At 38.3% G+C, this 20,594-nt stretch overlaps 1 protein-coding gene across 4 annotated transcripts in view; it reads right to left on the minus strand.

Annotated features, from left to right (window-relative positions):
* ctnnal1 (catenin (cadherin-associated protein), alpha-like 1) overlaps positions 1-20,594 on the minus strand; it is a 52,408-nt gene that overhangs the window by 11,134 nt on the left and 20,680 nt on the right. For all 4 annotated transcript variants that reach the window (XM_066675400.1, XM_066675401.1, XM_066675399.1 and 1 more), the window contains exons 2-7: positions 14,899-15,088; positions 8,307-8,494; positions 4,795-4,914; positions 2,732-2,821; positions 1,902-2,072; positions 1,402-1,602 (exon numbers count right to left, since the gene is read on the minus strand). In XM_066675400.1, coding sequence (XP_066531497.1) covers positions 1,402-1,602; positions 1,902-2,072; positions 2,732-2,821; positions 4,795-4,914; positions 8,307-8,494; positions 14,899-15,088 — 960 coding nt within the window. The remainder of the gene's footprint in view (positions 1-1,401; positions 1,603-1,901; positions 2,073-2,731; positions 2,822-4,794; positions 4,915-8,306; positions 8,495-14,898; positions 15,089-20,594) is intronic.

Raw genomic sequence — 20,594 nt, forward strand, 5'->3', positions numbered from 1 at the left:
GGGAGGGAAAGCTTAATTCTAAAACTGACAAAAATAGATTTATCTGTACACACTGAAAAAAAAAAAAAAACGATCAAATCTTATTGCTCATGTCTGTCTGTAAACACTACATCTAGGCACTGAAGGCCTGTAGGAGCATTAATAGCATTTACTTGAACCATCTGTAGTAAATGTCTGATATTATATATGTACTAGAAGCCTAAATTGTTTTAAATGATGTAGCATGACAACTTGTTTCAGATAGATTTTGTAAGATGCGATCCTTCAAGAAGGCTTCACAATTTTCTATTTAAAAAAAAAAAAAGTCTTAATACAACAATTACATCTTTCAAGAATAATAATCTGTCTGATTCAATACTATGTATTTCCTGCTAAAACTTCAATGTTCTTTGCTCCTTAAAGTGGTGTTTCTTCCCTAAGATGAACTATGAGTCACTTCCTGCACCTATAGACTGTGTCCTTAGCGTTTACTAGGTTTGATAAAGAACAAACCTGATGGCTAGGCACACACTCTTTACCTTACACACAGATGACGCCACTGCTCCACAACAACAGAGAAAATTGAATAGCTATTTGGAAGGTCTTAGAAAAGGCGATAGAGTAGTCAAGGATGAATGAACATATATAGTTGAGGACTGTTACACTGCAGAGCTCTGTACAGAAGTGCAGATGAATCCACTGTTTATGATGTGCAGAAAAGGGAAGGATATGAGGGGGCAGGAATAGCTATAAGAGCAGGGGGAAATAAATAACTTCATAAAAAAGTGTTCTTTTATTCTAGATTAGGGAAGCACATGTTAGTCCTAATACAGGCGGAAAAAAATAATTTAATAAATCTTATGCAATTCAAAATAAAAAAAAAATCAAGCTACAGAATTCAGTTTTTTCCTGAAATAAAAAGGAAAAACTCATTTAAATGTGCACATGGCTGTAAATCTCCATATATTTATATGGGACTTGCTTATATGATAGTGAACTTGTCACTTCATTAACAACAACACAGTGACAGCTTGTGCTATACTGTGTGGGATCATCTTCACCATCTACCTGAAGTATTATTATTCTGATATAGTGAATGGTTTTTGCATATCTGTAATATATGCATATGTAATATCTGTAATATATAAAAGTTAGCAACAAATATGCTGCATATTACAGGCCTTTATGTACAAATATAAAGGAATATGCAAGACCCTGTTTGTACAGGTTCATGTTGATTTTCTTCTTTCCATAATGCACACAGAAGTTACTTGAGTTCTGCCTACTAATATGGGAGATTAATGAGTGACAGAGTAATTCAGAAGATCATGAGTTTCTCTGAGCCTAACAATCTTAACTGAGGATAGAGAGACATCGCCAATGTCTATTACTGATTTCACATATGTCATCTATATGTCATACCGCCTGGGTCCAGCAGGAGATGAGCTGCTGGGTTTCTTGTCGTGTGATGTGGCACAGCTGCAGTATGCTCTCTCGCTGCTCATGACTGGTGTAGGCTGAATCTGTGAAGTCTTCAGTCTGCTCTACCAGGGCTTCCAGCTGTGCTGCCACAGCCTCACATGGAACACAGTACAAAGAGCTCCTCAGACCCTCCACTTTACCCTGAAAACCATAAAGACACATACAGAAACAAAGTCAGCCTCAACACTGGCCCAAAGTGGTGATTCTATAAATCTTCAAATTTGGTTTGGCAGTGGAGGGAGAATACATCCTTAACTGCTTTCAATCAGAAAACAAATAAGGGAAGGGACCAGGTAATGACAACACAACCGTCTTAAACTTGAAGGATTACTGAAAATATCTGTAATGGGTGAGGTTATATAGACCTTTTAGATAAAGGGTTGTCCATTATCACTGTCAACTGAACTATCTGTCCAGAAACCCTTGACCCATGCCTGCACCTTGAAGTCTTTAATCCCAGCATAGATGCTGATGGGCAGTGCTTTGGCTTCACCGCTGGTCCTGGCATCGGTTACTATCTCTATGACCTGGTCCAGGGCAAGACGCATGCGAGTGAACACAGCATCCTTGTTGATCCGTGCAGACTCACAGTCTGGGTGTCTAAGACATGTCTGGGACAGGAAAAACACCAAAGTTAGAACTGAAGCAAACATTCATATTGACGTTTTGATTGAAAGAACTTTGCAAATACTGAAAGCACCGGAAGAAAGTGTGTTGTATAATATTATGTAATTTGCAAGTGTTTACTTGTGACAGATGTGTTCAATTACCTGTGGTCTGCAGTTTCCCTTGGGATCAGTAAAGCATTATTTTGACCTTTTCTTACACTTCAACTTGATGACGGGTTACAGATGATTTTGTTATTAATAAATTATAGGGAAATAAGTCATGTAACTCAATATTTACTTGAGTCATGATGTTTACTTGAGTTACAATGTCACACTCTGAGTGGCTACACTGCATTGACAGTGGACAATCCAAAAAGTATTACCAATATTCTGACAATAATAAAGTAAAACAATTACATAACTTTCTACTGAATGACACATTGTGATTTAAAGTACCAAAATAATAATTACACAACAACAAAAACAATTTACCTGTAGCAAAGAAAGTGATATGCGATGGCAAACTCTGTTTCTAACAATATCTTCATTTTATAATTTATATTTGATAAAGTTTGACCATTCTGGCTTTTAAAAGTCAAACTGCACCTAAACATAGTGATCAAACTGTCCAGAAGCAGGCAGGTGGTACCCTCTGCACTGACCTTGGAAGCAGTGAGAAGCATCATGGTGCACTTCTCCAGCACAGCACGAGCCGCAGCCATTCGTGCTTTCTTCTTTTCATCCTTCAGGTCCTGAGAGACGAAAAGAAGAACAGACAAAGATTATGTTAGGTGGATTATGTTAGTGGTTTTAGCATTTTGCAATGTTTCCATGCACAACAAAACTACTAAAAAGGTATGATGTGCACATTCATGGGGACATGCTGTCACAAATTGGCTCCCGTGCCAAAATAGACTGAATCCTGCATTCACCTGATATGGAATCTGACCAATAGGCCCCAGCAATTTTTAGAGATTTTGATGTGGACCAAGCAGCCTGAGAGCAAACTGCACTACCACATGGCATGATAAGGTAGGACATGTGAGATATGATTCAACTGAAGCATTCTGGCAGGAACTTCAATCAGTATAGCACACTATCCTGCAGAAGAAATGTAGGAGCCAATATGCTATATGTGCATCTAAATATGTGTGTATTTGTGTGTGTGTGTGTGTGTGTGTGTTTGTGCTTGCTCTCCCAGCCTGTCCCACAAAAGCAGATGTGATTATCTGTTATTATATTTCCCTTTATGAAGCTGAATAGATGGAGGCAGCAGCAGATTGGCAGGATAGCTCTGCAGTGAGACAGAGAGACGTGATGTGTGTGTGAAACACTGACTCGCTGAGAGAAGAAGCTTCCGGCTTGAAATAAGACTCTCCTATCAGCTCTCCAAAGCCCTCCTCTCTCCATTACACCTCCACTGATTAAACTGATACACAGTGGGTAGCATTGAAAAAGTATTGAACACATGTAGTTTAGCTTTGCACACATAGTTCTAACTCTAGCTTTTCTAAATAACCGACATGAAACAACCTTCACACCGACATGAAAAATATAAAATTGATAAAGAACCACTAAGAAAAAAGTTCTAATCATTTAAGTTTTTATAAAAACATTATTTTCCACATTTTTTCCCCTAATAAATGTGTGACAGGATCCTGGATTAAGTTGTTTCACATGTTTTTTGTTTCCCAAAGAAAAATTCTTTGACCAGGCTGTTTCCATGTCCTATACACCTCAAATTATAATGAAAATGCTTTGGACCAGTGTACAGCTATCATTCTCAATGGCAAAATTGAGAATAAATTTCAATCCAGAATTTCAGACAGTCACATTGCCACAGATCAGATATAGATCGGATTTCAGTACCACACATTAAAGTGGCCCAAATCTGATTTTAAAAAGTAAATTTGTGCAATTTGTGGTTTTCACAGACACATTAATGACACATATGCTATGCTGGAAATGTGGATAAGATGTGTCTTTGTCAAAACTAAATTTCCTTGGAACTCAAATTCACAAAAAAAAAAATGTAAAAAAAAAACCTGCAACGGAAGAGTCAATCAAAACACTGATCTCCTTTGCACAATTAACAAGAAAATAATACAATTAAAAAAAGTTGATTTTGTGGATTGCAAAATAGAACATCCTTCTTATACTCTGAAGACCAGGCCTTACTCTGATACTCTGAAGACCAGGCCTCACAAATCTTAGCAAGATACCATTTTTTTCCTGTTTTTTTTCCATCACCTTTAATTACACTGTAAAACTGAATGTCTTATTCTTTTTCACTATGTGGTTCCATAACCACAGGTTTTACACGTATGTGTCATCAAAACATTGGATTACTGTTGGTTTGGTTGACTTCCATATGGTGAGTCAAGATGTTCTCAATCTTGATGAGACAGTAATCTCATACGATTCTTTGGACATAATTATTACTTTTAAGGTGTTCCTTTTTTCCTGCACACAAAAAAGATTACTGTTTCCATAAATGCAGCTATTTAATCTCACTTAATTACTCTGGTGATATTCCAGTAGATTGATGTGACAGATGTTCTGAGGTGTTCATTTTTCAATCTTAAACGTCTGTTATTTATTTATCCTGTGTCAATATATGGCAAACTTATACAAACTTTACACAAGCTCTAAAGTTCTTTACCATGGGATTATATACGTGTACGCGATCTAGAGCCTTTATGAGTTGGCAGGTGAGGGGACTTACATTCTGCCTGTCACCTGTAAGGTGGGCGAACTCCACCATCTCATTTCCAAATTGACTGAAGATCTGTACAAACTCTTGAAAGGTGCTGACTTGCTCCAGCTGTTCCAGTGTTATCAGCACCTTCAAAAATATAAATACACACACACGCATTCACAACATTAGGACAATTTCTGTAACTGGTCAGCTGCACCACATTCACCTGTTGTTTGTATGAGTGAAAGGACCGGCGCAATCAGCAATACAATGTATTCATCATCATCATCATCATCTTTGCTGCTTAATCCATTTTAGGGTCGCAGTAATACAATGTATTGATATTTTTTTTATAGACTTTAAAATGTGTTTTGGTAATTTATGCCCAGCAAACATTGTGTAAGAAAGTGTATCCTGTTGCCTTCCTCCAGAGAATCGTCATTAGTTGTTTGTGTACAGTCCCATCATTTACAATGCTGCGCTTTGTACCTTTTGAATTACAGATGTATGGGTAAGGCTCAGAATATAATTCTGGACTGTCCTCATTCACAGTATTATTCCTTCTTAAACTACTTGCTACAAGGTGAACATAATGAAGACCAGCACATACAGATATTCCTTCAATAACTAGACTATTTCACTTGTCAAACTTTTTTGTAATTTACTTTCATAGAAGTGTTTTTAATGTTTTATTCTGTCCTCTGCTACAAATGCACTTTTCAAAATTCCTCTGGGCTTTTAATAGCATTGAACTTGAACTTAAATTTGAATTCGATTCTGTTAATATGAATGCGTCTGAGTTAAAATAAAAATTAAATGTATTGCGGTATGACCTCATAACGTGGCACTAGATGACATGTTGTTACAAGTGCCTCATGTGCTAAATCCAAAATGAACAGACAAAAAAAAAAAAAAATAAAAAGAATTCTATTTTTATTTAGTTTTTCTCGGTCTATGCATCAGCAATGGCTCCAGTACCTTGCAGTATCTTAGCCCAAGGGTATTTTGGACTGTAATCTATTTGAACTAGCTGGAAATGCATTTTCTGGATAGACAACAAAGCATTACGGTTACTGACTCTAATATTACTGATATGCCCTTTAAATATAAAATGTATATTTTTAGTTAAGTTTGCTAACTTTGAAGCTACAGTGTAAATCTACACAAGAAAACCGTTGACATCAGACACAACTTGACTACTCTACTCCATCTGGGGCAAGGAGAAAACTGGGTACACATTTTGTGAATCTATTCCTTTTCATTACTTTATGCAGCAGTCTGTTTTGATTTGAGGACCCCATCCATGCCTCATAAAAACAGAGCAGGAAGACCTCAGTTACTGTGTAGCTGCTGGTAAACAGAATCTCTGTGTAATGAGATCTAAAGCAGCACAATATATCATTTCAGCATTGTAATTTTGACTTGCACAAACACAACAATGTCATGTGAGAGAGTGAGAGAAAGAGGTTTGACTGTGCTAACAAACCATTCTAAAGTGCTTCAGTGCCAAATGGCTAAAACCACACTTTTTTTTGAAAGATTATTGTTTATATCTTTGTTTACATCTTTTTTGTTGTTTGAAACAAAAGGACAGTTCACACTTTTCCATGATATATCTACTATGATATATCTTCTAGAGGCAGATATATGTGAACCATTCCAGAGTTCATCACTACCCACCCCATAATACAAACTCTTTCTGCACCCTGCAATTTATGTGTTTACTACTGGAACTGTGCTTAATTACTGCACCCAACAAAGTCTTTGTTTTTGTCACACTACATTTGGAACTCATACCAAACCTGTGTCTAATGCCATATGTATTGCAATGCATACATCTGCCCATTTCCTAGTTCTATATAACATCTTTATTTTACCAGTGGAATATTGTATTTATAGAGCAAGATAATGTGTACATACTGTGCTTTATTTTTGTACCTATATAGTATTTTTATGTATTGATTTTGCACCAAAATGTTTCACTCACCAAACATGTTAATGTATCGTGACAATAAACCGGATTTAATATGATTTGTCTGCCCATTATCATTTATATTTCTACAATCTTTGAGACGCACGACACACAATCTTTATTGTTAGTTGTTGACTGACACACAACTGCAGTGAATACCTGCACTTTTATTTGTATAAATAATAGAAGTTTACTACTTAAAGAGATTTCAATGGTAAAATAAAATGTTAAATGACAAATTTTTGTCATTCATGTAAATTCCCTAATGAAATACTGAGGATTTTAGACTTAAGCTTATTTTAACCATGAATACAAAGTAGTTTCCTGAAATCTCCTGTAACCCTTCTAGAAACCCCTTCTTCATTTGCAGATGAGCCCCTTATTTAGGGTTCGGAACATGCATTAACATCATCATGACATGCTAGATCATTAAAATCTGGTGTAAATTCCTCTCTGAACTGTTGCAACCTTATGTTCCATCAATGTCACTCAGATCTGCTGATCAGCTTCTTCTGGTGGTCCCTAAATATAGGTTGAAGCACTGGGGAGATAGGGCTTTTGAAGTTATAGATCCCAAATTATGGAATGACTTCCTAATATATGGCCATGGATCCTAATATATCTGTGTTCTATCTTTAGTATGTTATTTATTGTTTTTTTCTGCTTTCTATGTTTTATCTGATGCGTGTGTGCTTTCTATTTTGTTGGACAGCATTTTGGTCAACATTTGCTGTTTTTAAATTCAAATTTGATTTCTAAATATATTGACAATGATGTTATCACAACACATGCTGCAGAATTAAAAGTTCAATAAAGTCCAATATCATGAAGCCCTGATGAGATCCCATGAGAAAAACTCAATTCGGCCATAACATTAAGTCACAATCTTAAGGCTAAACATCAGAAGTTTGAAATGCCATTTCAAATGCTGATATACCACCAGCTGCAGCCAGAACACAGTCATACTTTTTATTAGTAGGGAAAAAAGAAGCAAATGTCTCAGAGTGAAACTCTCTGAATGGGCAGATACAATGAGAGGAAACAGTGTGAGAGGACTGAACTGGGGGAAACAGATAAAGTGGCTGCTATTTGAGGCTCCTAGTTCGTGGTGGGCGTTATCAGGCCAGGACAGGGACAAATTCAATTGGGTTCCTCTCTAATGGAGAGCTACTCTGCTGCCTGTCTGTTCAAACAGCGGTAACTGGACGTGATTAGCTCCAGCTCTGAGTGCACACTCACACACAAAAACACACACGCTCACACACGCTATTTCTGACAGTAAAAACAGGTCTCACAGCACTGCTGAGATGGGTGCACTGCTTCTCTTCAATTATCTCCAAAAAAGCAGGACTTTGAGTCTATGCCCCTGCTATGATAGGATCTAAAAGCTTAACAAGTGCTTTGTGTGTGTTCATGCAGAAAAGTGTAGTAGACTGCTGAGTTACAGGGTTCACCATAATGACTGATGTGGAAAACACAGTCTATATTCATAGTGAAAACATGAAAAGGAAAGTATGTGTGTGTGAGAGTTGGTGTGCTTTTATAAATAAAATAAAACCGTTCTCACTTTGTTGCGTGAGCTGATGATCTGTTTAATTACGATGCGGTCAGCGAGGACCAGGACTTTGGTGACGGAGGACAGCAACATGCGGGCGGCTTTCACCATTCCTGTCCTGTCACTGAACACTGTGCTGCGTCCATCAGCTTCAGTCTGCTCCACACCACACACATCAGTCAGCTGTGCTATGGCTGTGCCTGCAACACACACACACACACACACACATTATCAAATGGATAAGTCTTTCCCAGCAATGCTCTGCAAGAGCTGGATATTACAAATGTTCAGTGGTAGTCAGCATTATGGGTTTTGATGGGTATGTTTGGTTTGGTCTCTAAATATATTTCTGTTTTTCTTACTGATTTCAGAGTTCAAATCAGTTTCATTAAGATTCAAACTTGATGAGGTGTTTCAAGTTGGATCCGGTTAAAAACTGGGAGAGTGTCAAAATAAAACAAAACATAACTTAAAAATAATAATTGGTATTTGCCAATATATTCGATTCTAACAAAATTACGACCCAAAACATCAATACTGGTATCAGCCTCAGCATTTTCCTGTGGCCTAGGCCCTATATGCACTTCAAGCCTGAAGTATGGAGTGTTATTTTAAGACTATGGGAATTTTTTAGGTAATTATTCCTTCATTCATTCATTCATTGTCTGTAACCACTTATCCTGTTCAGGGTCGTGGTGGTTCTAGAGCCTACCTGGAATCATTGGGTGCAAGGCAGGAACACACCCTGGAGGGGGCGCCAGTCCTTCACAGGGCAACACACAGACATTCACTCACACACTCGCACCTTTTGACACTTTTGAGTTGCCAATCCACCTACCAACGTGCGTTTTTGGACCATGGGAGGAAACCCACGCGGACACGGGGAGAACACACCAAACTCCTCATAGACAGTTACCCGGAGCCGGACCTGAAACAAGGTCCCTGGAGCTGTGTGAATGCGACACTACCTGCTGCACCACCGTGCCGCCCTTTAGGCAATTATCCACACATATTTATTTATACCAAGTTTAATCATATCTAGTATGATAATGTAGTAATATCTGTATTGTTCTGCAATGATGTAGTGTTAGTCCAGCTCATTACAAGGTAAAAGCCTTCAGTGTGTTAAAAACAGCCGCTATATTGACTCCTCAATTTTAACGAATAATTTATGTAAACAACCCTTAAGGAGTTTTTGAACAATAGAACAACATGGGTATGATTAGGGCTGCAATACAACCTAACTAGTCACAATAAGTAAAATAAATTAGAATCAGTTGAGCACTATCACAAAACATATTAAATAAAATCTTTTAGATGATGTCAACTTATTACTGTCGATTATCTCATAAAAAATCATTTAGTGCTAGCGCTGCTTTGAAACTTTTGGCTCATATATAGCACTTACTGTGAGTGCTCCTAATTGGATGTTGGGATTCGAAAAAAAAAAGAAAGACAAACAGAGATTAAAAAAGTAAACACGCTGCTTTGAAACCCTCTCATTACTGCTTCATTACTGTTGCTGTTTCCTAGTTGATGGATTTTCTTTCCCTCTCTAATTGAGCATCTTCCACACATGCACACACCCAAAGCAACCAGTAAACATTCTCATAGGAACATTTTTCTGGTTCATCGTTTTCCTGTGAGAAACGCTGCTGACCTGTAGCTTTCTCCTGGCAGTTGTTTGAGCACAGGCTAGTAGCTAACATTTTGATGATTTTTATAGTGGTATGTAAGCAGCAGGCAGTCATTTGTGAGCATCTCAAAGACCCAGGAGGCATAAAACTGTCTAGATGTATGGCTTAGAGTTATTTTAGACCACCTGGCAGTGCCACCAGTCAACATATGGAGCTGGGGCATGACAAGCCCACCCCCATGTACACATCAGTAATTAGAGGACTAAAAGTATAGAGGATTTGCAGTGTTGAATCAAACCCAAAATAAATATAATTTTTTTTGTCCCCACAATTTAAAGTCCTTGCTAGTTCCAGTATAAAGAATAGCACTTGCTTCCTTCTCAGTTTTTTCAAACTGTTCTCCTCCAATGACAAAGCAACATTAACTTTACCTTTGAGTTGACAAATATGTGCTCATGTTGGAGAGCATCACACTAATGCCCATTTCATACTACGGTAACCCAGAAATGTTCCGGAGTTTACCCGAAGGAGCTGTGTTTGTGAATGCAAACACCTGCACCATTCGCACCATCCCACTACCCCATTAGTAGAGACTCTTGGGTAAAGTCTGAGTCAGCACATGTGACAATGGAGCCGATACAATTCAGAAATGTTTCCTGCATGCGCTGCACAGACACCACCCCAAGCCAAATAATGCAGAACATTTCCGAGAACGTTTCTGACACAATCTCCCTCTGTGCACTCCATGTGTGAAAGGATCACCCCAAGACCCAATACTCTGGAATTCGTGTGTGAAAGAGGCATTTGGTTGTACATGTTCCTTCATCTTTGTTTTACCCAGTCTTGATATGGGCAGTATGTGAATACTCCACTTGATCCAAGTAGGCAAAAGCTGTCCACCACTTCTTCTGATAAATTTACAAGCCTTCCTTGTCACATCTCTTCACTCTGTTCCTCACCTCAGGTCTTCCTGACATTCCTTAACACTTGTGTCTTAAGGCAAATGAAGTTTTTCCACCAGTCTTAAATTCTTATTCTGTGTGTGACATTTTTACACAGTACTCTTTGTTCTGTTGACTAAGAAATTTCTCGTATTAAGTTAACAGCAGACATTTTATTGGTTGTAGATAACCAAAAAACAAAAACATAAGCCTAGTTTACAATGGGACATGCTGGAAGCATGAACTAAGAAGAGAGAGGAAAAAGCTGGGGAAATCTTTTCAGAGATTTATTTTGGAGTGAAGTAGGGTATAATTTTTTTGCAAACAAAAGTGCTACAATTCCGTATCTGCAATGGCTTCCTCTCCAAAAGACATCACACTGAAGCTGTGATTGCATCCGGCAGCTTGTTCACTGCCAGATCCTCAGAATGGCTGCAACATTCAGCCTGAACAGAGCAGAACGAGGCACTATGGGCCAAATGAGGTTGCCAATGAGTGCTCACACAGCCTTATTCATCTGCCTAATGCCTGAGCTATGCACAATCAGGGCTCTGTTGTTATCTTCCATACTGATACATTCCTGCTTCAGAATGGGGATTCTCTTCTACCTCTGTGTCTTTCCTGAGCATTAAAGTGTGTGTGTGTGTGTGAGGGGGGGGGTCTTTTTTGGAGGCTTAAGAGTGAATCCCCTCTGCGGCACCAGAGAAAAGCCTGGGGCGCTGCTCTGAATGGTTGCCACTCCGGCCCTGCTCCTGTCACTGAGTTGAACTGCATTAAAGGGACAGAGCCTGAGGCTGTGCGCCCAGACAGAAGCTCCAGAAGGTGAAAGTCCAAGACCCCAGAATCAATGCCCTTTAAATGGCACGGTTTAGCAGTGGCTCACCACCTCCTCTTTTATTTCTCTCTTTGAGAGCTTTAAAACAGAGTTGCAGTTTACATACAGCCAAGACGCATATATTAAACATCATTCACATCTTCAGTTCCACAAAATTCAAGCTATATTTATTCTTTCCTCTAAGACGTTCAGGAGAAACAAACTTCCAGCACATGTACGTGTTCTTATTTTTATGCCCACAAAAGGGGAATGGAAATCATCTGCGTCTGCTGACTAAGCAAAGTTTATACATTCACCTTACAAGAGTAAAAATTAAAAAAATAAAAGGTTTGACCTTGGTTCGGAAGGAATGGCTCTGTGTAACACAAGCAATGTACTCATTAATAACAGCCTTCAGTATCTAAGTAAGTTATCTCTACTTACACATAGAATTATTCTGCCTTTCACTCATTTCATCTGGAACAAAACATACAGCTGTACGCAAAAGTTCAAACAACTCTGATCAAAATATATCTTCTGTTGATTTAATAAGTGATATATATATATATATATAAGTGTGAAGACCAAGTTTTGTTTCCAGATGTTCTCCTTGATCATATGGATTTTTTAGTCAATAGCACAGTTGATTTAAAAGAATGAAGTATTTATTAACCTGGGTAATATCAGGTATTGGATGATGACCTCAAATAATAATAGCCTGCCATGAGGATGGATTTGGAAAGGGTTAAACCAACACATTCACACAAAGTATAGTCACTAGTTACTATGTATACTATAATCTTATTGGTTTTTATTCTAATTTTAGGGTTATTTTGTGTGTTTTCGTACTACTCGGATAGTTTTAAATCTCTTTTTCTCAGGTGCATAAAAACGTTTGTATATTACTGTGTATATATGACAGACATATTGCATATCTCATATCTCTCTAAAATTGGAAGATACCTGTTCATTTTTCAAAGCAAATCCATCCATCTATGCATCAACATAAGGCCTAGAGACTCCATTCCTTGCTACACAGAATGCTGAGTGTTTCTGGCCTGTTATGTCACTTTTATATATACCATTATTTGTGAGCCTTTATCTTCTTCAACTTGTCACTGTTTTTCCTAAGAGGGACCTCAGAGAGTTCCCCTACCTGTTTCACTTGGCTTAGTGTGAAACATTTGCCCATTGGTGTGAACAGGCAGGGGAATGAGCAGCAGGATTAGCCGCATGGCTGCGTGTCTCAGCGCTGTGGGGAGTGGGCTGGCTAGTGCTAAAGCCCACTCTAATCCCAGTGCTGTGGAAGGCCTCTCTCACTGGGAGGTACAGGAGTGGAGAACATCAGCCAGCAGCCCTCTGTATTTACTGTAAGCTATCATCACAGAGGATCAACGTTACCATCAGCTGAAAACAGAGGGAAAGAGTTTCTATTGGAGGAGTTTGTTTGGTCATTTAAGCACAGAACACACCTCCGAGTTCTCCCCTACACCATTACTGTCTGCCTTGACACATGTCCAAAAATTCATTTAATTAGATTCTATTTTAGACAGCAGCTGGCTTCGTTTGCATTGGACTAAATAATCCTTTGGTTCTTCGGTTGGTGTCCTAATTACAAACAAAAAGAAGCCCACTGAAAAACAGTTATATAAAATGTGAACTACTTTTATAATGATTACATCCAATAAAAAGTGTGTAAGCACTTGTGTGGAACTGAATGCCCTCTCTATAGCTAGTTATCTCTATGTGGAAACAACCCCCTGCTATGTGTGTTACATTCGGAATGAGCAGGGCAATAATGGAACGAGACATATGAAGACATGGAGTGTTTGAGGGGTATTTTTAGAGGTGTGGAGGGAAGGGTAGAGAGCTCACCTAACAATAGGAGAAGAAAAGCCACAGCACTTTTTCTGTTTCCCAGGCAGCCATAATTACATACAAAAGGCATTCATACTAACTCCTCTTACAGCCACTTTCTTTGTATTCATGAGGGACATGATGCAATCAAACCATTTCTCAACACATCACTCCACTTTAAATACATTGCATAAATTAAGGGCTATCTAAAAGCCTGATGTGGTTGGAATATAATAAATAACATCTGTTTTACTGTACATGCTGCCTTATAACCCCCTGTGGGAAAAGGCTGACAGAAATAAAAATCTTCCTTTATACACCCAACTTAAAGCAGTGATCTGACTGTGACTGATCCAAAGTTAATTCATATCTATTAAAGAGAGAAGGTAGTTTATCCACTGAACAATGTAAACATCTGAACCTAACTATTTTCACAATCCTTCTCACATTCTGTGGAAGAAACACACTATGTCCAAAACTCACAAACACCCCTTATAATTAGTGAATTAATATAATTTACGGTGCACCCTCTGAAGACACATTTAATTGCTCTCAAACAAGCTTCCATAACGTACAAGTAATACATAAAACTAAATGAAGCGTTCTAGAGCCTAAGGTCATCATGCCCTATGCTAAGTGTAGGCTGTAGGCTCTGGAACGCCAGAACTGAAATGACCTGGAGTGGCTTTTGTGATTGAAAACTAATTATTCAATCAGTACTTGACCTAAATAACATTTTTGATGAATGCCACAAAGTCTCACAGGAATGGTCCGATATTTAGTGTAGAACTTCAGATGCTGATATTGCAAGAGAGTGGAGAGATGGCTCTAAACTTCTTTAACTATCGTGAAGATCACTTTATGCTTGCATATAAACTTTGTTGCGATGTATAAAACATACAAATGGGTATGTGTGAGTTTACAGCACATATAAACATTAAATTCTGGATCAGCATTCTGAAGGAATGTACTTGAATAGAGGAATATCAATAGCATAAATTCAGTGTAGTTTACAGACTGAGCTGCACAGTGGTGCAACAGGTAGTGTTGCTGTCACACAGTTCCAGGGTGCTGGGGTTGTGGTATGAAGTTACAGTCTCTGGGCTGTGTGTTGTGCTCTTGTTGTGTCTGTGTTCTTTGGTTTCCTCCCACAGTCCAACAAAAAAAAAACATGTTGGTAGGTGGAAAAATGCAAGAGTCCACAGGTGTGAGTTTGTAAGTCAGTGAGTGTGTTGCCCTGTGCTGGACTGTTGCCCCACCAAGGGTGTATTCTTGCCTTGTGCCTAGTGACCCCATGTAGGCTCTGGACCCTACGCAACTCTGAACAGCATAGGCTGAATCAATGGTACACATACCTGCTCTCCGGGCTTCAAAACAGGCATGGCCCATCTCCTCTTTCAGTTCTTCATTCTCCAGCGCGATGGCCTCTCCCACAGCCACAAAGCGGCCCACTGCTACACTGACTGCCTGCCCTACCTTCTGGATGGCCCGCAAAGTCTTTTCGGTCTTCTTTACCTTGTCTTTGTGGTTAATCAGTGTAGTTATCTGGAATAAAGAGGACACAAATATGAAGGGAATCAAGTTATGCTGTTGTGTCTGCGAAGCATTTACTCTGTGCCCATGGGACAGAAAAAAGGAGGGAGAAAGAGAGAGAGGGTTGAGATGAGGTCTCTTTGTCTATTTGTAGTCCTTCAGAACCACACTGACTCTCAGCTTCACAAACACTTTCACAGTAAAGGTGTTCCCTCTGAGCAGGGATTAAACCCATCAATTATGTATCACACATCCATTTTCAATTTCCTCTCGGAAGAGTGGCGCTCCCTCACCTCCAGCTGCCAGCCACAGTGCTAAAGGACACCTGTAATTGAAGCAAAACTCCAGGACATGTGGAGCACACAGAGACACCACGCATGACGCTTATTAGCAATTCATCAGAACCCTACAGCTTTCACTACCCATCACTATGACCATCATTCATCAACTGCCCTGTCAGGGCTTTCACCATTTGCACTGGATAATAAATCTTACTCATTTATGAATATTAATAGTTATTTCTATTTTCTGGGTTGAAAAAAGGGAAAGCTCTATTCAGCCAGCAAAAAGAAATGCATTTAATTTCCCCTATTCAGCATCGTCTCCCACCTGAGAAGGGAAATGTACGCTCTTGGGATTCCTATTCATTCAGCTCAGTGAAATCTGATCAAAGAAGTTACTGCTCACTACCCCACCTCACAACTACATGCAATATGCTCTACATTCCTACCTTTTGAAATAAATTGGTATAAATCAGCCTTTCTAAAAATGTGGGTTGCAAATCAAAAATGTGAGTGGGGTGGGGGGGGTGTTTACCATTATAATGACAAATTAGATATTATTACCGGACAGAAAATGATCATTCAAAATCTCTTTTCTGAGCATGTTACAAATACCATCAAACAGAAAGACGTTACTGCAGATATTGCTGCGGTGTCACCTTCATTTGCTCTCACATAAGGTTGCCACGAGGTCCAACCAACACACAGGGTCAACTTGGCACAGGCTTTGGGACATATGCCCTTCCTGACAAAAATGTCCTATACCACCCAGGCTTGGGACCAGCATTCGGAGCACACTGACCACTGTGATCCTTATTTGCTGGGAAGCAGACATAGGGAGAACACATAGAGCACCACAAACACAGTCATCAAAGATGAGCCCGGACCCCCAGGCTCTACAAGTGCAGTAGTGAAATACAGTATTGATAAAACATATGGTACTTAACATTTTTAATGAAGAAATACTGCTATCAATTCTCTGTTAAATTTTATCAAACAAATCTTACATTGCAATGCACAAGAAAATGTCTTGTAACAATATTTGTTGTATTGGGTACCCCTAGTTGTGAGACTCTAAGCTTTTATTCACAGTTTGAATTACCACAGAAATTAATTTGTTCTCTCCATTGTCTAAAAAACTCCAGATGCCTCTGAGATGAACAGAGAGAGAGAGAGAGAGAGAGCAAGAGAGAGAGATTGATTATTTGCTTATTTACAGAGAGTAGGGCTTCGTAAACACATTAGACCAGTTTCAAGCAAGCAAACAGACCAGAGAGCTAGAAAATGATGAGGGAACATCTGAATTATATAAAAAGTTTTTGTTTTTCCTCAATAGTGAACTTATGTAAATGCTTGGGAACTGAAGAGACCAATTGCTATAGTTTTGAACGTGTAATGTTTTTATAGGGTTTCAGTTGGTAAACAGCTGTAGTCTTTTCATTTCATAAAAATGTTTTTCAAAGGGTGACAGGGCAGGATCCTTTCAACATACAGACACATACTAAGAAGCAATTCTGTTGTAATCCATGCAGAATCTGGTTTGGCACCATTTTCCTGAAATAAGCAAGGCCTTTCCAGAAAAAGACACGAGGTGTGCCTCGATTCAGAGGCTGCATCCTTTGAAGGACTCAATTATAGGCTGATTACGTCACAGCAGCGAGACAAAGCTGTCCCATTTTGAAGGCTCCTTCATATACAGCCAACAACTGCATCCTTCTATGTTTCTGAGAATCAAAGGATGAAACAGGACTATCCTACACCAGTAGAGATATCTCAGATTTAGGTTAATAAACAGACACTGAAGCTAAGGCAGAAGAGATTGGTGATTATTTCTATTTATTTGTAAATCATTGTTTATTGGAGAGGGTTGTTGAGCTCTGTTCATCTGAGAAAGCTGTGGTAGGTGCTCATGTAATGAGTATTTTCCTTTTCCACAGTCACTGGATTAAAATGATCACTGTTTATTTTAAAGATTACTGTGTGTGTATTTTGTGTTACAGAATTATTGTGAGGAGAGAATGTTGGAGAAAAGAGACAGACAAGAAGGAGCTGAGAGAGAGAGAAATGTTACTCTTTCTTTATTCAATACTTAATAAAAGTCCACTGTCAATTGTTTTGTGGAAAAAAAAGTTTTTTGTGTTACTATTATAATTATTATCAATAATAATGGTAACCAAAAACAAACATATAAAGTCAGAAAGTTGACGCAGTGGGATAAAGCGTTCAACTAAAAGGGCTGTTTTTAATTCCAATTATGACAGAAGACATTAATTTATGATTTATTTAATTATAAACTAAAAATATATCATTTAAACATGTATGAATATGAAAAGTTTGAATTAACTTTTTCAGAATTTAGATAATCAAACTATTTTCAGTGAAATCCACTACAAGAAAACACTTTCATCTCCAGCTCTAATGTATGGAGTAAAATAATGAAATGGAGATGAAAGCTTCTGCCTCCATCTTTAAGGTGCAGCAGCAGTCAGGAGTGAACAGGATTTAGTGTTCGGTGACGGTAAGGACAAGGACAGCAGTCAAACAGGAAATCCGCCATAGACTGTCCCATTTTGGTTTGGCCTTCAATAGAATCATGGACACTCAACAGGATCATGTCTGTTTTTAACGCTGTGACACCTGAGAGCCTGAAGATCACAGCCAGACAGTATTGGTTTTAGGCCTTATTTTTGAGTTTAAATATTTAAAATATTGTGTTTGTACTATTTTCACTTAAAGATGTGATTTAAATCATATGCACATTATTGCATTCTCTTTTAATTTACATTTTGCAAGGCATCCTTACATAGGAAATGGGGTTTGTAGAATGCGTGTGTGTGTTTATGCATTTAAGTTCAGCAATCTCATGATAGAGGTCAAAATCAGGAGGTAATTTGTGTAACTCTAAGATGTCCTTCTATGTTGGCAGTGTTCCAGAGTGTGTGAATGTGTGTGTGTTGCACAGTGAGGTCTGGCCTTTCAGCTCCACAGCAATATGAGAAAGGTCTTCACCTCAATTAGCCTCTGTGAGCAGTCGGGCTAAGACAGTGCCTGTGTTTGCATGTGGAAATGGAAATGTGAAGAGTCTGTGTCTGTGTTTGTGAATGAGAGAGAAGGTTAAGCTGTATGTGTTTGAAAGTTCAAGTTTGTGTGTGTGTGTGTGTGTGTGTGTGTTGGTGTGAAAGGAAATGACAGGTGACACAGAACCTGCTACTTCCTGCTAGTCACGCACACTGCTAGTTGGCGCTATGTAAACAAGAGAGAAGCTAGGTCAGGAAACATAATATTGATTCAGTGCTGTGACACAGTGCTGGAGCCAACTACCTCTAAACACCACTCTCACTACCACAGCACCATGTAAAAAAACATATCTCTAAATTAGCGGCAAAACAGGCCCAGACCGAGGCCTGAGAAGCTTTTGTTGAATGCATTTAAGTTTCCTGTTGATTAGAAAGCAGGTAATTTATTGCCCTTAACAGTAATCATGGAATTAAAAAATGCTGCATTCGTTTGCACAAATATAAGCACATATCAGCACAAATCTCATTATGTGTGTTGTTCTAAACTGTTTAAATGGCAGCCCATTTAAATCCATGGCTTAATGCTTCATAAAATATATAGCATTTGAAAGATGCCTTTAGTCAAAGTGTGTGCTGCAATATGAGGATGTGAGATTAGTTAGAAACAAAGTCAACAGAGTAACAGGGCACTGATACAAAGCTGGTGCTCTGAAGTGAGTGTTTAGAATATGCACATGGATCTCATGTTTTCATATCGCTTTACCATATTCTTCTTAAAATATCCACAAAAATTTTCCCAAAGAAAATGAAAAAAAAAAAAAAAAATCATTGGTGGCATATATTTCCCACACAAAGGTAATTTTTATTTACTAAAGACCTAAAGGCAAAATATCTTGAAAAGAAGTCATGACTGCTTGAGATATGACATTGGCAACATAATCAACGCAGCAAAAAGTTCTACACTGAAACAGAAACTCCAGATGTAGATCAAGACCAATATGTACAGGTCTTGATCGATCAGATGATCTGATCTTGATGGGCAGATATTGTACAGGTCTTGATTTCAGCATCTAAATTTGTTTATGAAGGTGCATCTCAAATTAGAATTTCATCAAAAAGTTAATTTACATACAAACATATATACATACATTTTCTTTTCTGCCTCTCCATTTCAGGGTCGCGGAAAAAGTTAATTTATTTATTACATTAAAAAAATAAACTAATATTATATAAAAGTATTATAAACAGAGTGATCTATTTCAAGCATTTATTTCTTATAATGTTGATGATTATGGCTTACAGCCAATGAAAACCCAAAAGCCAATATCTCAGAAAATTAGAATATTATACAAGACCAATTTAAAAAATGATTTTGAATAGAGAAGTGTTGTCCTACTGAAAAGCATGTACAGTATAGGCATTCAATACTTGGTCGGGGCTCCCCTTGCATGAATTACTGCATCAATGCTGCATGGCATGTAGGCGATCAGCCTGTGGCACTGCTGAGGTATTATGGAAGCCCAGGTTGCTTTAAAAGCTCATCTTTTAAAAACGCAGGAAATCATTAGTGTGTTTTATGTTGACTATTCAAATTTTCTGATATAATGGGTTTTCATTTAAAGGAATAAACGCTTGAAATACATCACCGTTTGTAATGACTCTAATATATGAGTTTAACTTTTTGTAATGAATTACTGAAATAAATTTACTTTTTGATGATATTCTAATTTATTGAGATGAGATTTTCTTGGTCTCACCTTTTGAGTCTTTGTTTGTTTTAAGGGTTTTTTTGATGGCCATGGGTCTCTCATTTGGTGGCTGGGTTTTGATTAAAAACAAAAAGCGCTATACAGATAAACTTGAACTGAAATGAATTGAAGGATATTGTTTTTAAAACAACACAATAAGGAGTGACCACATTTTCACTCGTAAACTTTTCCTATGTATTTCCCTTCCACTCCCCAACACTTACACAAAGTCCAGTTTTTGGAAAATTTGCTCATTATGAACCCAGAGCACAACTTTGATCCACGTCAGATCTGTACATGTCATCAAAAGGACCTCACACTTTCAAGAGGGAAGATTTGCATCTGACTGCAAATCAGAGCAACAAAAGCTGGAAGCACTTGCCAAACCTCCCATGGTTTCTGACGATTGGCTTTGAAAGAAAACGGAACAATAGAGCCTCTGGCTGTGCCAATATTGTTCTTCTCCCTATCA

The sequence above is a fragment of the Hoplias malabaricus genome, chromosome 6, assembly GCF_029633855.1.
Source record: "Hoplias malabaricus isolate fHopMal1 chromosome 6, fHopMal1.hap1, whole genome shotgun sequence".
Classification (NCBI taxonomy): Eukaryota; Metazoa; Chordata; class Actinopteri; order Characiformes; family Erythrinidae; genus Hoplias; species Hoplias malabaricus.